This window comes from Tyto alba, unplaced genomic scaffold (genome assembly GCF_018691265.1).
Source record: "Tyto alba isolate M040663 unplaced genomic scaffold, T.alba_DEE_v4.0 Super-Scaffold_40, whole genome shotgun sequence".
In the NCBI taxonomy this organism is placed as follows: domain Eukaryota; kingdom Metazoa; phylum Chordata; class Aves; order Strigiformes; family Tytonidae; genus Tyto; species Tyto alba.
This window is the reverse complement of record NW_024881316.1, coordinates 1,652,267-1,665,000: the sequence shown is the minus strand read 5'-3', so window position 1 is coordinate 1,665,000 and position 12,734 is coordinate 1,652,267. Positions and strand designations below refer to the sequence as shown.

General features: G+C 40.3%; 1 protein-coding gene across 2 annotated transcripts in view; it reads right to left on the bottom strand.

Annotated features, from left to right (window-relative positions):
- Positions 1–12,734, bottom strand: part of PDSS2 (decaprenyl diphosphate synthase subunit 2) — a 125,444-nt gene that overhangs the window by 2,982 nt on the left and 109,728 nt on the right. For both annotated transcript variants that reach the window (XM_033008464.2, XM_042803379.1), the window contains one exon: positions 10,340–10,375. In XM_033008464.2, the coding sequence (XP_032864355.1) occupies positions 10,340–10,375 (36 nt within the window). The remainder of the gene's footprint in view (positions 1–10,339; positions 10,376–12,734) is intronic.

The following is a 12,734-nucleotide window of genomic DNA, read 5'->3' as shown; positions in this document are numbered from 1 at the left end:
CTGCTGGAAAGATTTGGCACCTAAAAAACTTGGGCAAATGACAGGTCAAATTTCCTATGAAACAACACAAACAAAAACAACAAACAAAACATGTTGTTTTTTCCCAACTTAGTTGAAGCTCTAAATAATAATCACACTTATTAAGGGCTTTTTTATTTTTACTTCTTCCTAAACAGCATCACGAGACTGTCATGAAACACTCTTACCTTTTCCACCCTAAAATACAGGTGTCCCCAGACCAACTCCTGCCTGATGCCTCATGCCAGAGCCTGGCAACCGAGGCCAGGTGGATCTTTGGGATTTGATTATCCCAAAAGTATGAGAGCATTTCATAATCTTTAATGTGACCCACCTGGCTCTCGCAGCTGGCTCACATCAATCCCTGTATCAGCTTTTAAATAAAAGGGCTTTTCCTGAACACAGGTATCTACAGTAACTACTTATATAGAGTTTTATAAATTATGTTTTTCTCTGATACACAGTCCGATGCCCCAAATAATTCACAAATGCATCAGTATAACCTTATTTATCTAGTTTGAATCATATAAAAACCCCCTAAGCTATGACCACCTCGTAAAAGTTACCCATTTTATGCAGATACTTGCATTCATACAGAATGAAAGACATTTCTTATCTGAATACAAACTGAAGTGGATTCATTATCTGTGTTTAAAGATGAAATTAGCTGAAAGCACACTACAGCACTTGAGTGTTCAGGTCCCAGTTCATAAAGATTTTATTCTCCACTTCAGTTAGAATCTTCCTGCGCTGCGTGCTGGAAAGGAACTTGCCCCGAGGCACAGACGCATTGCATAGCTAATCCAACAGGCCTTCTGAGGAGCGGGAGTCAGCCACATAACCACAGCCCCACAGCAAAGGTGGGGAGAGGCGGGGGGGGGGGGACGCCGGCCCCGGGAAAAGGTGTTTCTTCCCCCTTCCTTGAGGCACAACTTCGGGAGACGGTAGAACCCACACGTCTTGAAGCAAACTCTGCTGCTTTGCTAAAGCTCATTAAAAAGGTTTGGGGTACCTTGTAATACGCATTTCAGCAGATGCTGAGATGTAAACAGGAAAGAAAACGGCTCCTAAGTAGTCTTCAAACCGGTCAGAGATCAGCAGAGCTCAGCTATGATTGCATCTGTGTTCTACGACTTGCTTGTAACACCAAAATCTGGAAAGGGGGAGAATCCTAACGCAAGGACACAATCCGTTTACACGCTTGTCTTGCGTAAGCCCTTCACACACGCAGTGCCTTGCAGCCAAGACAACTGCAAAGCTCGTGTCAAACTATATGCAGAGGAGTCGCTATCCAAAAATCAGACTAATCCGCTATTGAATGTTTTCAAGCGGAGCTCAAGGAACCTCAAAATGAAAAATACTTGCTCATACGGCAAGCTCCTTCCTTTTCAGCTTTTCAGTGAGAGGTCGTCCTAGGTAATGAACAATTTATAGTCCTTAAAAACGTTATCTATTTTATATTCCATTTGCAGAATCAGTTGGTCAACTCAAATAAGCATACACTGAGGCAAACCAGTCTGGATTAACCAGACTGCATTCTGCCTCTATCTCAGCTGGGACTGTAAAAGTGGAGGGGAAAAAAAAAAAAAAATAAAAGAAGATGAAAAAGTAAAAAAAAAAAAAAAAAGTACAAATTGGGCTTCTCATAGTGGGATAGTTATTAAAGAAACACAGGATATAACTCCATAGGATACCAGGCTTCAGTAGCCCTGCTGTACGCAAAAAAAACCTAATTAAAGACTTCAGCTGTACCGTTAGCTGTATTACAGTTACGCTTTCATACTCTCTCTTAATTTTTGAGCTTCAATGATTTTATGTAATAAACTTCACAAACTAAGCACATAGAAAAAAAAAAATCAATGTATCCAGTTTAGATGTATTATTTTTTAATTTCATTTGGATAGGAACAGCTAATTTTTGAGGCAAATAAACAGAAGAGCAAAATGAACTGCTTTTATTTGTTACCTTATAAACTTTAATTAAGCTCCTCACTAATTTCTTCTAAAGAAAGGAATCTGCTCTTTTAGTCTCTACTTAAATGGCATCATTTTGTGCATCAAACTTACTTCCACTTGCAGGAACAATTTCATCCATCATTAAAACACAATCTTCTTCAGAGTGGCATTCAATAATTAAAGCTGAATACAAGTCAAAATACAGATTGCTTCAGCATGTTTTTCTCCAGTTGAACTGCTAGATATGCTGGAATACTGCATTTTAACTTTTAAGCTTTTGTTCAGCCCACTGGCGCTAAAGCCCAACTTCACCCTAAAGGTGCCAAGAATCTGAAAAAAATCATCAACTGGGTTTTGGCTATTTAAATTCATCTTAAAGAACGTATCTTGCAATAGCGCAGCCAAGTTATGACTCAGATGAGAAGTGATGCCCCTGCCCAACACACCAGCACTGTTGTCCTTCAGTACCTTCTGCTTCCCTCGGTATATTCAGATACCGACCAGGCCTGACAGTTTTGCCTGGTACACATAAAGCTCAGAACCCCAAAGTTTTACGTCTGAAGGTTGTTCTATAAATCTAAGGAAAAGTAATAGCAACACCATTATCTTCACAGTCGGGGGAAAAAAGATGCCTGGCTGAGCACTGAGAACGGAGCACATCAAGAGCCTTGCTCCATTCAGCCTGCTCTGTCTGTGCTAAGCCCGGCCTCATCCATTTGATCTGCAAAAAATTTACTTTCATTTCTTCTTATTCCCTACTCTTTGGCTGGAGGAAGGGATGGCTCTGATCAAGAGTTACAGAGTGATAGAAAATAGATATGGAAAGGAGACACGCGCTGAGGGCTTCTCATTCTGAATTCTCTGAATACACACAGGAGGACGAACTGCTGAGTGAGAGATTGGGCTCTATTTCTCCAGCTTCTTCCTTCTCTTCTCGTCACTTCCTTCTCTTCAGTCATCTTATACCAGCAAACCAAGAGGAGGAGAAAGGGGATGCTTTCTGAGCCCTTCCAACTTTAAGGTTGCTTTCCACTATCTCCCTCTGCACCCACATGCTCTAGGCATGTCCTACAAATAAATGGCAACAAGCTGTTGACTGTTCCTTGAAGATTGCCCCTTGGAAAACCATATCAGCACCTGGGTTTCAAGCCTCCATTTCCTATCCTTCAGGAGACAACCATAAGCACCAAATAGTCGGAGTTGGGGCATTTTCCACTCAATCCTCTGAGGTTTGCTGGGTCAAGAAGAGAATCAAAACCCTGAACAGCAGCCACTTTCTGTGAAAAGGGGGATCTGGGTTGAGGACCTCAATCTCAGGACTGCTTCCATCTCTCACATTAAAAGCCACGGGACAAGAGAGAGGTAGTTTTGGAGCAATAGCCATGTAACTGTATATAGCCCACTGACGGTCCTGGCCCTACACGTGGGAACAGACGGATGCTTACGGATGAGCAATTTACTTCTCTGTTCACTGATTTACCCTTCTAAGTCCACCATCAAACCAAAAGAGTATGCTGTGTGCCCCATCTCTGCTTATGAGCTAGTAAGACGTTAAAAGTAAGATATTATTTCCTGTAGTAGAGCAGAAGTGAATAGTAAAAAGAAAGCCCGTTGTCTAGGTCATACCATATATAAAATAGTAGCAAATTCACATTCCTGATGCTATTTTGTAGCATTAATATTTGGGGTGTTTTTATTAAGTACTTAGGTGCATTCACAAGAGATATTCCACATTTGGATTAACAACCTTGATAGGGTCTATACAATGTTTAGATTCTACTGACTTGTTACAAATATACAAACAGTAATGAAACGGTGATGGTGAATCTCAAAACCAACTGCAAGTTTCACACATGGTACTAAAAGGTCATGCAACAGAAGTTGCCTCTAATCAGATTTGACAACATTCAACTACATTCAAATCAATGACTAACAGGCCAAAAGGTCCACATCCTGTTTTTCTGACGTTTCAACTGTATTCTTTTTCCTTCACAGTTATCTACACACACATAGTTTATTCTTGAAGCAGTGTGTCCTTGCAGCAAAGGTCAGAAACCGCTGTGGGCTGCATTAGCAAGTGTAATCAGCAAGCCCCTGTTTGGGTCTTGTGGAACCATGTCTGGAGTGCTGGACCCGATTTTGGGCTTCCCACTAAGCGAAAGACATTGTCATACTGCAGCAAGTGCAGCGGGAGGCTACCCAGATGATACGGGGCTGGAGCAGTACGTGGTCTACAAGGAAATGCTGGGAATTGCTTAGTTCAGCCTTAAAAAGAGAAGGCTGTTATTGCTGTCCCAACCACCTCATGGGCAAGGAGTCAGAACTGGCCTCTTCTCCGAGGTGCACATGGAACGGATGAGCGGCAACGGGCACAAGGTGCGGCATGGGAAATGATGATTAGACCCAAGGAAACCTTGGGTCTGACCCCGGGAGGGAGGTCAAGCACTGGAACAGGTTGCTCAGGTTGGCTGTGAAATCTCTGTCCTTGCAGATAGTCAAAACTCAACTGAGCAAACCCATACTGGCTCTGCTTCGAACGAGAGGTTGGACCAGACATCCCCCAGAGGTCCCTTCCAACATAAATTATTGTATGATTCTGTGAATAAAGTGAAGCTCAAAGTACTACGCTTCCCAGTCTCTTTGTTTTAAAAAGGCAAAGAGAAAATTTCTCATCCATACCACAGAAGTTCAGTATTTGCCTTCCAGAGCAGCTGTTCTGGACTGCTGTTGGACAGAAAAGCTTCTCTGAGGGCAGCGAGAGGTCAAAGAGGCAAGGTAGGGACTACTGGATTTTGGAGACTGAAGAGTTAAAGGAGACAAAAACTAAGCAGGTGCTCAAGTACAAAGACAACTGACTTAAAATCTTCAAGACTCCTTTCGGATAGTGTAGGGAACAACAAATCTGGGTGGGAAGACTCCTTGAATATGTGGTGAATATTTTGGCTGAACTAGACTGTGGTCAAAGGGAGAATGAGGACACTGAAATTCTTTTTTTTTTTTTTTTCCAATGGTCAAACTTATGATTAATTATTTAAGTGGCAAGACATCAACAAGTAACTTGAACTGATCCTAAATCATCCTAAACAGCTAAATCGTAAATGTACTGAAATCTTCAAACACCACACATTCACTCCGATCTTGAAGTGAGCTAAAACATTCTACATTTCTGAAGTGCACGGAACTCACTGAAACAAAAAGAAACCCCCAAACACAAAATTTAAATTGATCTGCAGCCAAGTAACTGAATAATGTCCTGAGTGTTTTCAGTGTTCTGCACTGATTTTCTAAATTTGTTTTCTTCTGTGGGAACACCATGCTCAATAAGCACCGATGTTTTAGACTGCTGAAATGTTACCTTGAAAAGGTACCAACATGTTTCACAGCAAGTAGATCAATTTTGCCAAATTTTTCCTTTGTTTTTTAAGTACCTTGGAACGTCTCAGCATCCACTCTTACATTTTTGTGGTTGGACACAGGGTTATGCTCTTCCTTCTTCTCAAAATGGGCTGCACAATCATTTAATCGCATCACTTCATAACATCATCAGATAATTTTTGTTTAAAATCTTCATTGGCTATATGTGGCATGATATGCCAGTTGAAATTAGGGTGGTATTTATCCAGTGTTTTCTTAGAAACTTTTTCTATACAAGAGGTAAAGAAATGTATCTTTAAAGGGCATAAACAGGGCATAATCACCCTGCAGAAACTTCCATTAGCAGAACGGGTTTTATTTTCCTTACTCATCTGACAAACAGACAAATTATCTTTTTACTTCAAACTCAAACCCACCCTGTCGAGGAAGTAGAGCAAATCTGGAGAGAGTCACCCCCAACAGCAGAGGAAAGATGGACTGTTTGCAGGGAACACTGCTACTCCAGCTGTTACACGGTTCTTGTAGTACACTTCGCCAAAAAATTACAAGTCACCCAGAAACACTGATTGACTGCACAGACCCTTCAATATTTTAGAAGAGACACCAACTCCTCCTCCTCACGCCTTTCCGTGCCTTACAGAATTAACAAGGCCCAGTAGTTTTTATATCTAAACAATGGTAGTTAAGTGATGACTTTTTACCAGAAAGTGTGACTTTCTCAAGTCACATTAGTGCAAACAGGGATTGCTAATTGTCATCTTAGCATACACAAGCAATTAACTTGATATTTATGTTAAAAGATGGGATAGTTGTTTTCTTTAACGAAACAAAAGTTGTGCTGGATTCTCACCCCAAAGAAGCCATAGAAAATACCCACTGATTAAAAACAAAGATGCAACTAATTTCTGGTACTGGACGTACACCTTGATCTTTCAGATAAGCTTAATTCCAACAAAGGAGAAAATTGTTTCTTCTGAATGGTTTTGACTGCTTTTGTGATATTACTAACACGTCTGAAAACCCCTGTGTTCACCAAATCACTGACTATTCTGTTTTTTTAATATACGTAACAAAAGGAACTAATGGTAGTGGCTGCTCCAAAACAAACAAGATAAATTTTCATGGAAAACCCACCACAGGTCGGAAGCATCTACAAACAACAATCCTCCGTTTTTTAACTCTTTGCTGCATTCCAGGAGCAAGGGAGTCTATGGCCTACAGTGCCACGGCTCATCTCATGAGGATTCTCTGGCGTTTAAGCCAACAGAACCCTGGGGACCACTTACACCTGGGGACTGCGGGCCGGCTCTGCAGGCAGGGTGAATGCACTAACTGGGGAAGGGGAGCCACGCGACCCCTGCTCGCGCAACTGGGTGGCACTGGGATATTGCCGTTTATTAGCTGCTTGACGGCTGGCTACCACTGAGAAACCTCCTCACTTCCGAATGTGACCTTTCCCGTTCTTCTCCTCCCTTCCCCACCCCACGGGAAGTCAAGACCTTAGTGCCGTGCAGCGGGCGAACGGCGGCGCCTCCCACTTCTTGACTCGTGCTGCTTCCAGCACCGCACAGAGCCTGCTCCCCGTGTTAACGTCACGCACAGCGCTTCATTTACAAACCGGCACAGTACGTCACATCATACTCTGCTGATGCACCATATTTCCCCTGCCCGTTTGGTTGAAGGGCCTCTTCAGCAGACAAGCAGAGCAAATGGACGGGGCTGCAGTAAAAAATAGTGTTGCTATGTCCCCTTTCACTTGACTTAATTTATCTTTTCTGAATATTGCGTTCAGGAAAACAAATAATCCTTGCAGTAGCATACTCATCGGCTGCAAAATACAGGATTTATTACTTTATTTAGCCTTATCTTACAGTTTTTCCAGAAAACAAGCATTATTCCTAGCTTACTCATTTCTGCTACTAGTTGTGCTTTTGGTACACTCATTTAACAAGTCTCTATAATGCCAAGCACCACTAAGGCCTTGACTTCAGTGAAAAGTTTTTAATCAGTATTAATTATAAAACAGTAAGAATTAAATCGAGAATCTCAATTTGTTGTTTTAGAATTACACAACTCATCTTGCATGCAAAATAGATAAAAGCCGTCTGATTTTAAAAAGTCTGAGATTTTTGCCAAAATCCCACATACAATGAGGGTGACAGGAAAGTTGCTGTCTGTTTCAATGAAATACATGAATTTTGTCCCTGCCATATATTGGCACTTTCTCTTTTGTTATCTGAGCAACACCACTAAAACAGAATTGAAACTACTTTGCCATCCCTGGAAGAGACTTTCAAACACCACAGTGATGGATCAATAATTTGTCTGCATGTGGTGTGATGGTGCAGCAAAAAAAAGAGTGAAACGTTCAGATACTAATGTGAGAAAATATATTCAGGAACACAGACTTCAAAACAAGCCTTTTGTGATATCACAAGTATTTCTGATAAAAAGATTGAGAAAAGCTGGGAGAAACAAAAAATACTAAAAAATTCTGCAGAACACAATGACCTTATTGGAATGACAGTCTCAGACCTAATTAAATTAATATAAAGTATTTCACTACTATAGTTATGTCAGAGCCCTCGCTAAATTTACTAGTACCATTTAGATATTTTTTTGTCAGTGAAAAATATCAGAGATACCATTTTAATATAACATGTGTCAAAAGAATAATTCAAAATTCTTGAGCAGTTTCAAAACTGAAATAAAATAAGACCTTTGCCTTTTAAGGGGGCATGTTAAATGGGTGGATCTCAATTTCTCAAATTTATCTTCATTCACTATTTTAATTGCAAGCGAATAAGTGAATAAGGTAAAATATTCTTAAGCAGACTAAACAGGTAATAATTTTTGTATACATGTATTTATTAAATCAACTAAAGGAACAACATTTTTATTTCAACTAAGCGGCATATTGAAGTTCATAATAAAAATTACGAGAACAAAAATAATAAAAATTTTCAGACGTTCTACAGCTAGTTTTGGTGACCTTTGCTTTTACAAAATTAAAGAGGAGATATTTTGGAGACTCAATGAGAAACAAGCCCCCAGATTTGATTAGGAACATTAAAGTAATTCTAGCAACTGAACAGAAAGATGAGAGGGGACCTTGATGCTGAAAAGAAAAGACTGAGCAATGTGCAAAACACAGGCTCTGCTGATGTAGAAATAAAGACAACACAGCAAAGGGCAAAAGAGAAATACTAATTTGCACTGCACAACATGCCTCCTAATGGGCTGCGTGCACGTCCCGGCCAAGCTGCTATGCTGGGGTGAGCTACAGGTTACTGGGTTCATTTAGCATGGATGTAACTAATGGCCACTTTTATTTTAAACCAAGAAACATAGAAGAGAGGGATGTGACATCATAGTTTTGAAACTGACTTCTACAAAACCCGAAGTTGGTTATTGTTTGGGCTCACAAAAACCACTGGGAATTTTTCACTATCATTACTAAACTCACAATATCTGCGCTCAGGTAAGAGATGATTACCCAGAGCTAGTGCAAATCACACGCTTTCTGGCTGAAGTCAATTGCTCAAAATACAAAACCTGAATAAAAGAAAAGTAAGGGAAAAAAACGTTCAAGTACCCAAGTCGCCAAAGCACACCGTAAGTTTTCAAATTTCATGGGAAGGATCCAAAATATTAAATAATTCAGTCAAAATACAGAATACACTGAAAAACACTGAATTCAGAAAAGCAATTTAAGGTGCTTTTCTTCCCTCCCCTTTTAAAAAAAAAAAAAAAACAAAAAACTACAGAAAAGACATTGGGCAGATCACAATTGAAACAATTAAAAGGAGAAAACCCATTCTGGACTTACAAAAGCAAGTAGCCTAGCCTAAACATCCACAGAAGTGTCTCACATACCCAGACATATTTGAAAAAGAAGAAAGTTAGTGCTCTTAGTGGTGATTTAGAAAGTCACAGTTGTGTCAGTTTTCTTCTATTGTAGAAAAAACCCTAAAAGCATAATGATTTTAAATAACAACCTAAGGTTGAGATCCTTTTTATGTTCTAAGAGGGAGGAAGGGCAGAGAACTTTTTTAATAATCCAAATTACTTTTTTTTTTTTTAATACAGAATAATTATCATAAAAGTCTGACCTATACCTGTGTGTTAGCCTCCCATACTGGCAGCAGTTATATCTGTGACACTATCCAGGCCCCATTTCAAGAAGCAATCCTCAATCATGCGTGTGGCTCAATAATTTATGTATTTTTCCCCACTGATGCTAGAGATAACGAACTGGCCCCTCATGATCTACTTACGACTCAGAACAAGTCAGGCTCATGCTCAGTGAGCGAACTGGGGACGCAATGTCAATCTTCTGTCTCCACCACAAGCCTGCTGGGCTCCAGTATTTAACCAGGGGAACCTCTCAGCCACCTCCTGCAGCTCCCTAAGAGCTTTATGGCATCCAAGATACTTGCAGCAGATCAGCTAGTTAGTTCAGGTCTGCCTTGACTGTAGGGCAGTCCCAGTAGCAAATACAGTGGTGACCTAGCTAAAAGCTGTAATGGGGACTGGAAGAAACAAAGTTTATTATAAAACATGTGTATGTATATTTTTAATAGACAGCACGGCATTGAGGTGAGATTAAAAAAAAAAAAAAAAAGGTAACAGCATACTCTATCAACATATAGAGACCACTGATGGGAGCTAACTGCGAACGACTGCAGAAGAAGATGGCTGCAAAAGCCATCAGAAACCTGGCTTCAAAATCAAGTTGGGGAAGTAAATGGGATAAAGAACGGCAAAAATTATTATTAAATAGCTGCATTTGATACTTACAGTACAGCTGACTGTCACTGGCTTTTTAAAAATCAAGAAACTGCACAAGCCATTCTCTCTTGCTCCACAGACATGCGCACAAGTTATAACCTGACTTTAATAAGGAAGTGTCTCTCAACTGTCACGAGTATCCTTGAAAACATTACAAAAAAATTAAAAATAATAAGGAGATCTAAATGTAATTTACCCACCTTCTTGTAGTCGATTATATTTCCTTTTCCTTGTGCCTTAAAAAGAAAGAGAGATTTTATATAAGACATTACATACTACAAACTAGAGTTGCAAGAATGAAGAATGCAATTAAAAGAGCTACTACTTTAAACATAACTGACTTTCTCTAGGAGTCTGATACGAAAGAACCTAAAATACAACCAAATGTGTTACCAGCTTATACAACATGGTTCTGTTTCAGATGAGAGCTGCAGATACTCTGTAATTTTTAGGGTTTTTTATTATGTCTTGTAGTTAAACATTAGTTGAATCCAAAATGTTTTGGCCTTAAGAAATCTTGCTGTTTGCATTAATTAATCTCTCCCATGATATTCTGAAAGAAACTATACTGCCTATCAGCAATAACAGGTTTTATTTTCTTACAGAATTCTCTGTGTATCTGTAGTGATTTGCACACAGGTAATAGTCTAGAGCTCTCAACTGGGGATATCAGGACCATGTCAGTGCTATTAGACCTAGGTTGGAGGTGCTTTTGGTTTAGAACTGTAAAGTATCAGCATCACTCTTTACTTAAGCAGCAGATACAAACAAGCTATAGCTCCTAATACACGCAGAAAGTATGAATAAATTTGAAATGACTTCTTGCCCAGATGCAGAAAAATACGTTGTCCAAATTCCTCAATTTTGTCACGATGTAGATGAGGTTTATGTCTCTCTCACCCAGTGGCAGTGCTCTGCCAGAGCCAGAGCATTCCTGCTCAACCAACCCAAAGCCCTTCCCTTAGGTCAGACCCCTCTGTATCACTATCACCTCATCCAACTCCAGATCTTCTCTTTTCAGGCACAGTGAGGGAAAAAAAAAAAAATAATCACCTGTTTCTTTCCCTCTAGCCTCCACAAGGGAAGACCACAAACCTCAGTTCTTCTGGAATGTGCCTCCTGAAAAGATGTAATTAGGACCACTACTTCTCCGTGTCCTCTGCGGGGACTGCAGAGAGCAGCCAAGAGGAGCAGGCCAACTGGCATAAGGAGAAGAGCTAAAGCCTGCACTGAAGGGGAACACTACGTGGCAAGTACAGTTTAGAAGAGATGTTGCCGAGATGGCACGGTTTTAGAAAATAAATTAATGTTTGCAAGGGAGGAAAAATAAAATAGAGAAAAGAACCAACGAGAGACTAAGCAATCAGAACAGGAAGGAAAACAGTAGATAACAAAATGATTTCTCTGAAGGAGAAAGGGGACCGTTCCACAAAACCTCTTTAGTACTCTCTTTAAGCTTCTTAAGAGTCAGCTTTTCTGGAATGCATATTAAGAAAACAGCCTGATAGCATTTGGGAGTAGCAAAACCACTGCCAATAACTGCTTCCTTATTTGTGTATTCCCATCTCTTTGATTTGCCAACTTTTATTCAGACCGGTTGGATCTTACGGCTTCTTCAAAATATATCTAGTATATCAGAACACACCAGAAATATGTTCTTTAACAAATGATTGCCTATATGCAGATTCAAACTGCAGCAGAGAATTTGCCAACACATTTGAGGAAGATGCTTTTTAGTCTGAGCAATACCAGAAGCGGTGTGCTCTGCATGCCTCCTCCTGTGTCTAATACACATTACAAGCAGCAAGAATATTTTCTCGTGCTCTGTTCGTCTTATGCATTCGAGTCAATGGCAGTTGTGCTTCTCCAAGAAGCAACCTTATCTAATCTTCTTCCTATGCCTTTACTACAACTGCATCTTTGCTTTTTTTCTTTCCTTTTATCCTCGTGGTAGTTTGGCTCTTTGACTTCTGCTGACCCCAATCTCAGGCACAGAGATTTTTAATCCTTTTGCATCAGACTTCTGCATCTGGTTTGGCTTCCTCGAAGGTATTAAGCCTGATTTGTAAAAGGTACATACTCTTGTCAAACTTGGATAACTTTCTGGGTCTCGCTGCCTGGCTGGAGAGCTCAGCCTCTGAACGTCGGGGTCCCTGGGTCCACAAACAAAAGCATCTGCTTAGCAGCATATTAGACACATGGACGGCCAACTCAGCCTTGCCTTCCTCCTGAACACCAAAGGTCACCATGTGCCAGTAGTGAGGGACAATAATACCATGACATTCTTCATTAATAAATGAGGTGGTGTGAAATCAACTCATCTTGCCAGGAAGAAGGATCCCTGTATCCCCCATGAAATTACTCAGTGTGCATCAGATAAGCAGACCACAAGTGGATGGTTTAAGACAATACTTTTGGAGCAGGTTTTCGGGATGTTTTCCAAGATTGACTTTTCTTTCTCAGATGAGATGGTCCCTTTTACATGTCTTAAAACCTGTACTTGAGAAAAGCTTGATAAAGCATTTGATAAATGCTTTTCTTCCAGACCTGCTTCGCTTGAGAAGCCTCAGAAAGATGTGGTGAAAGATGTGGTGA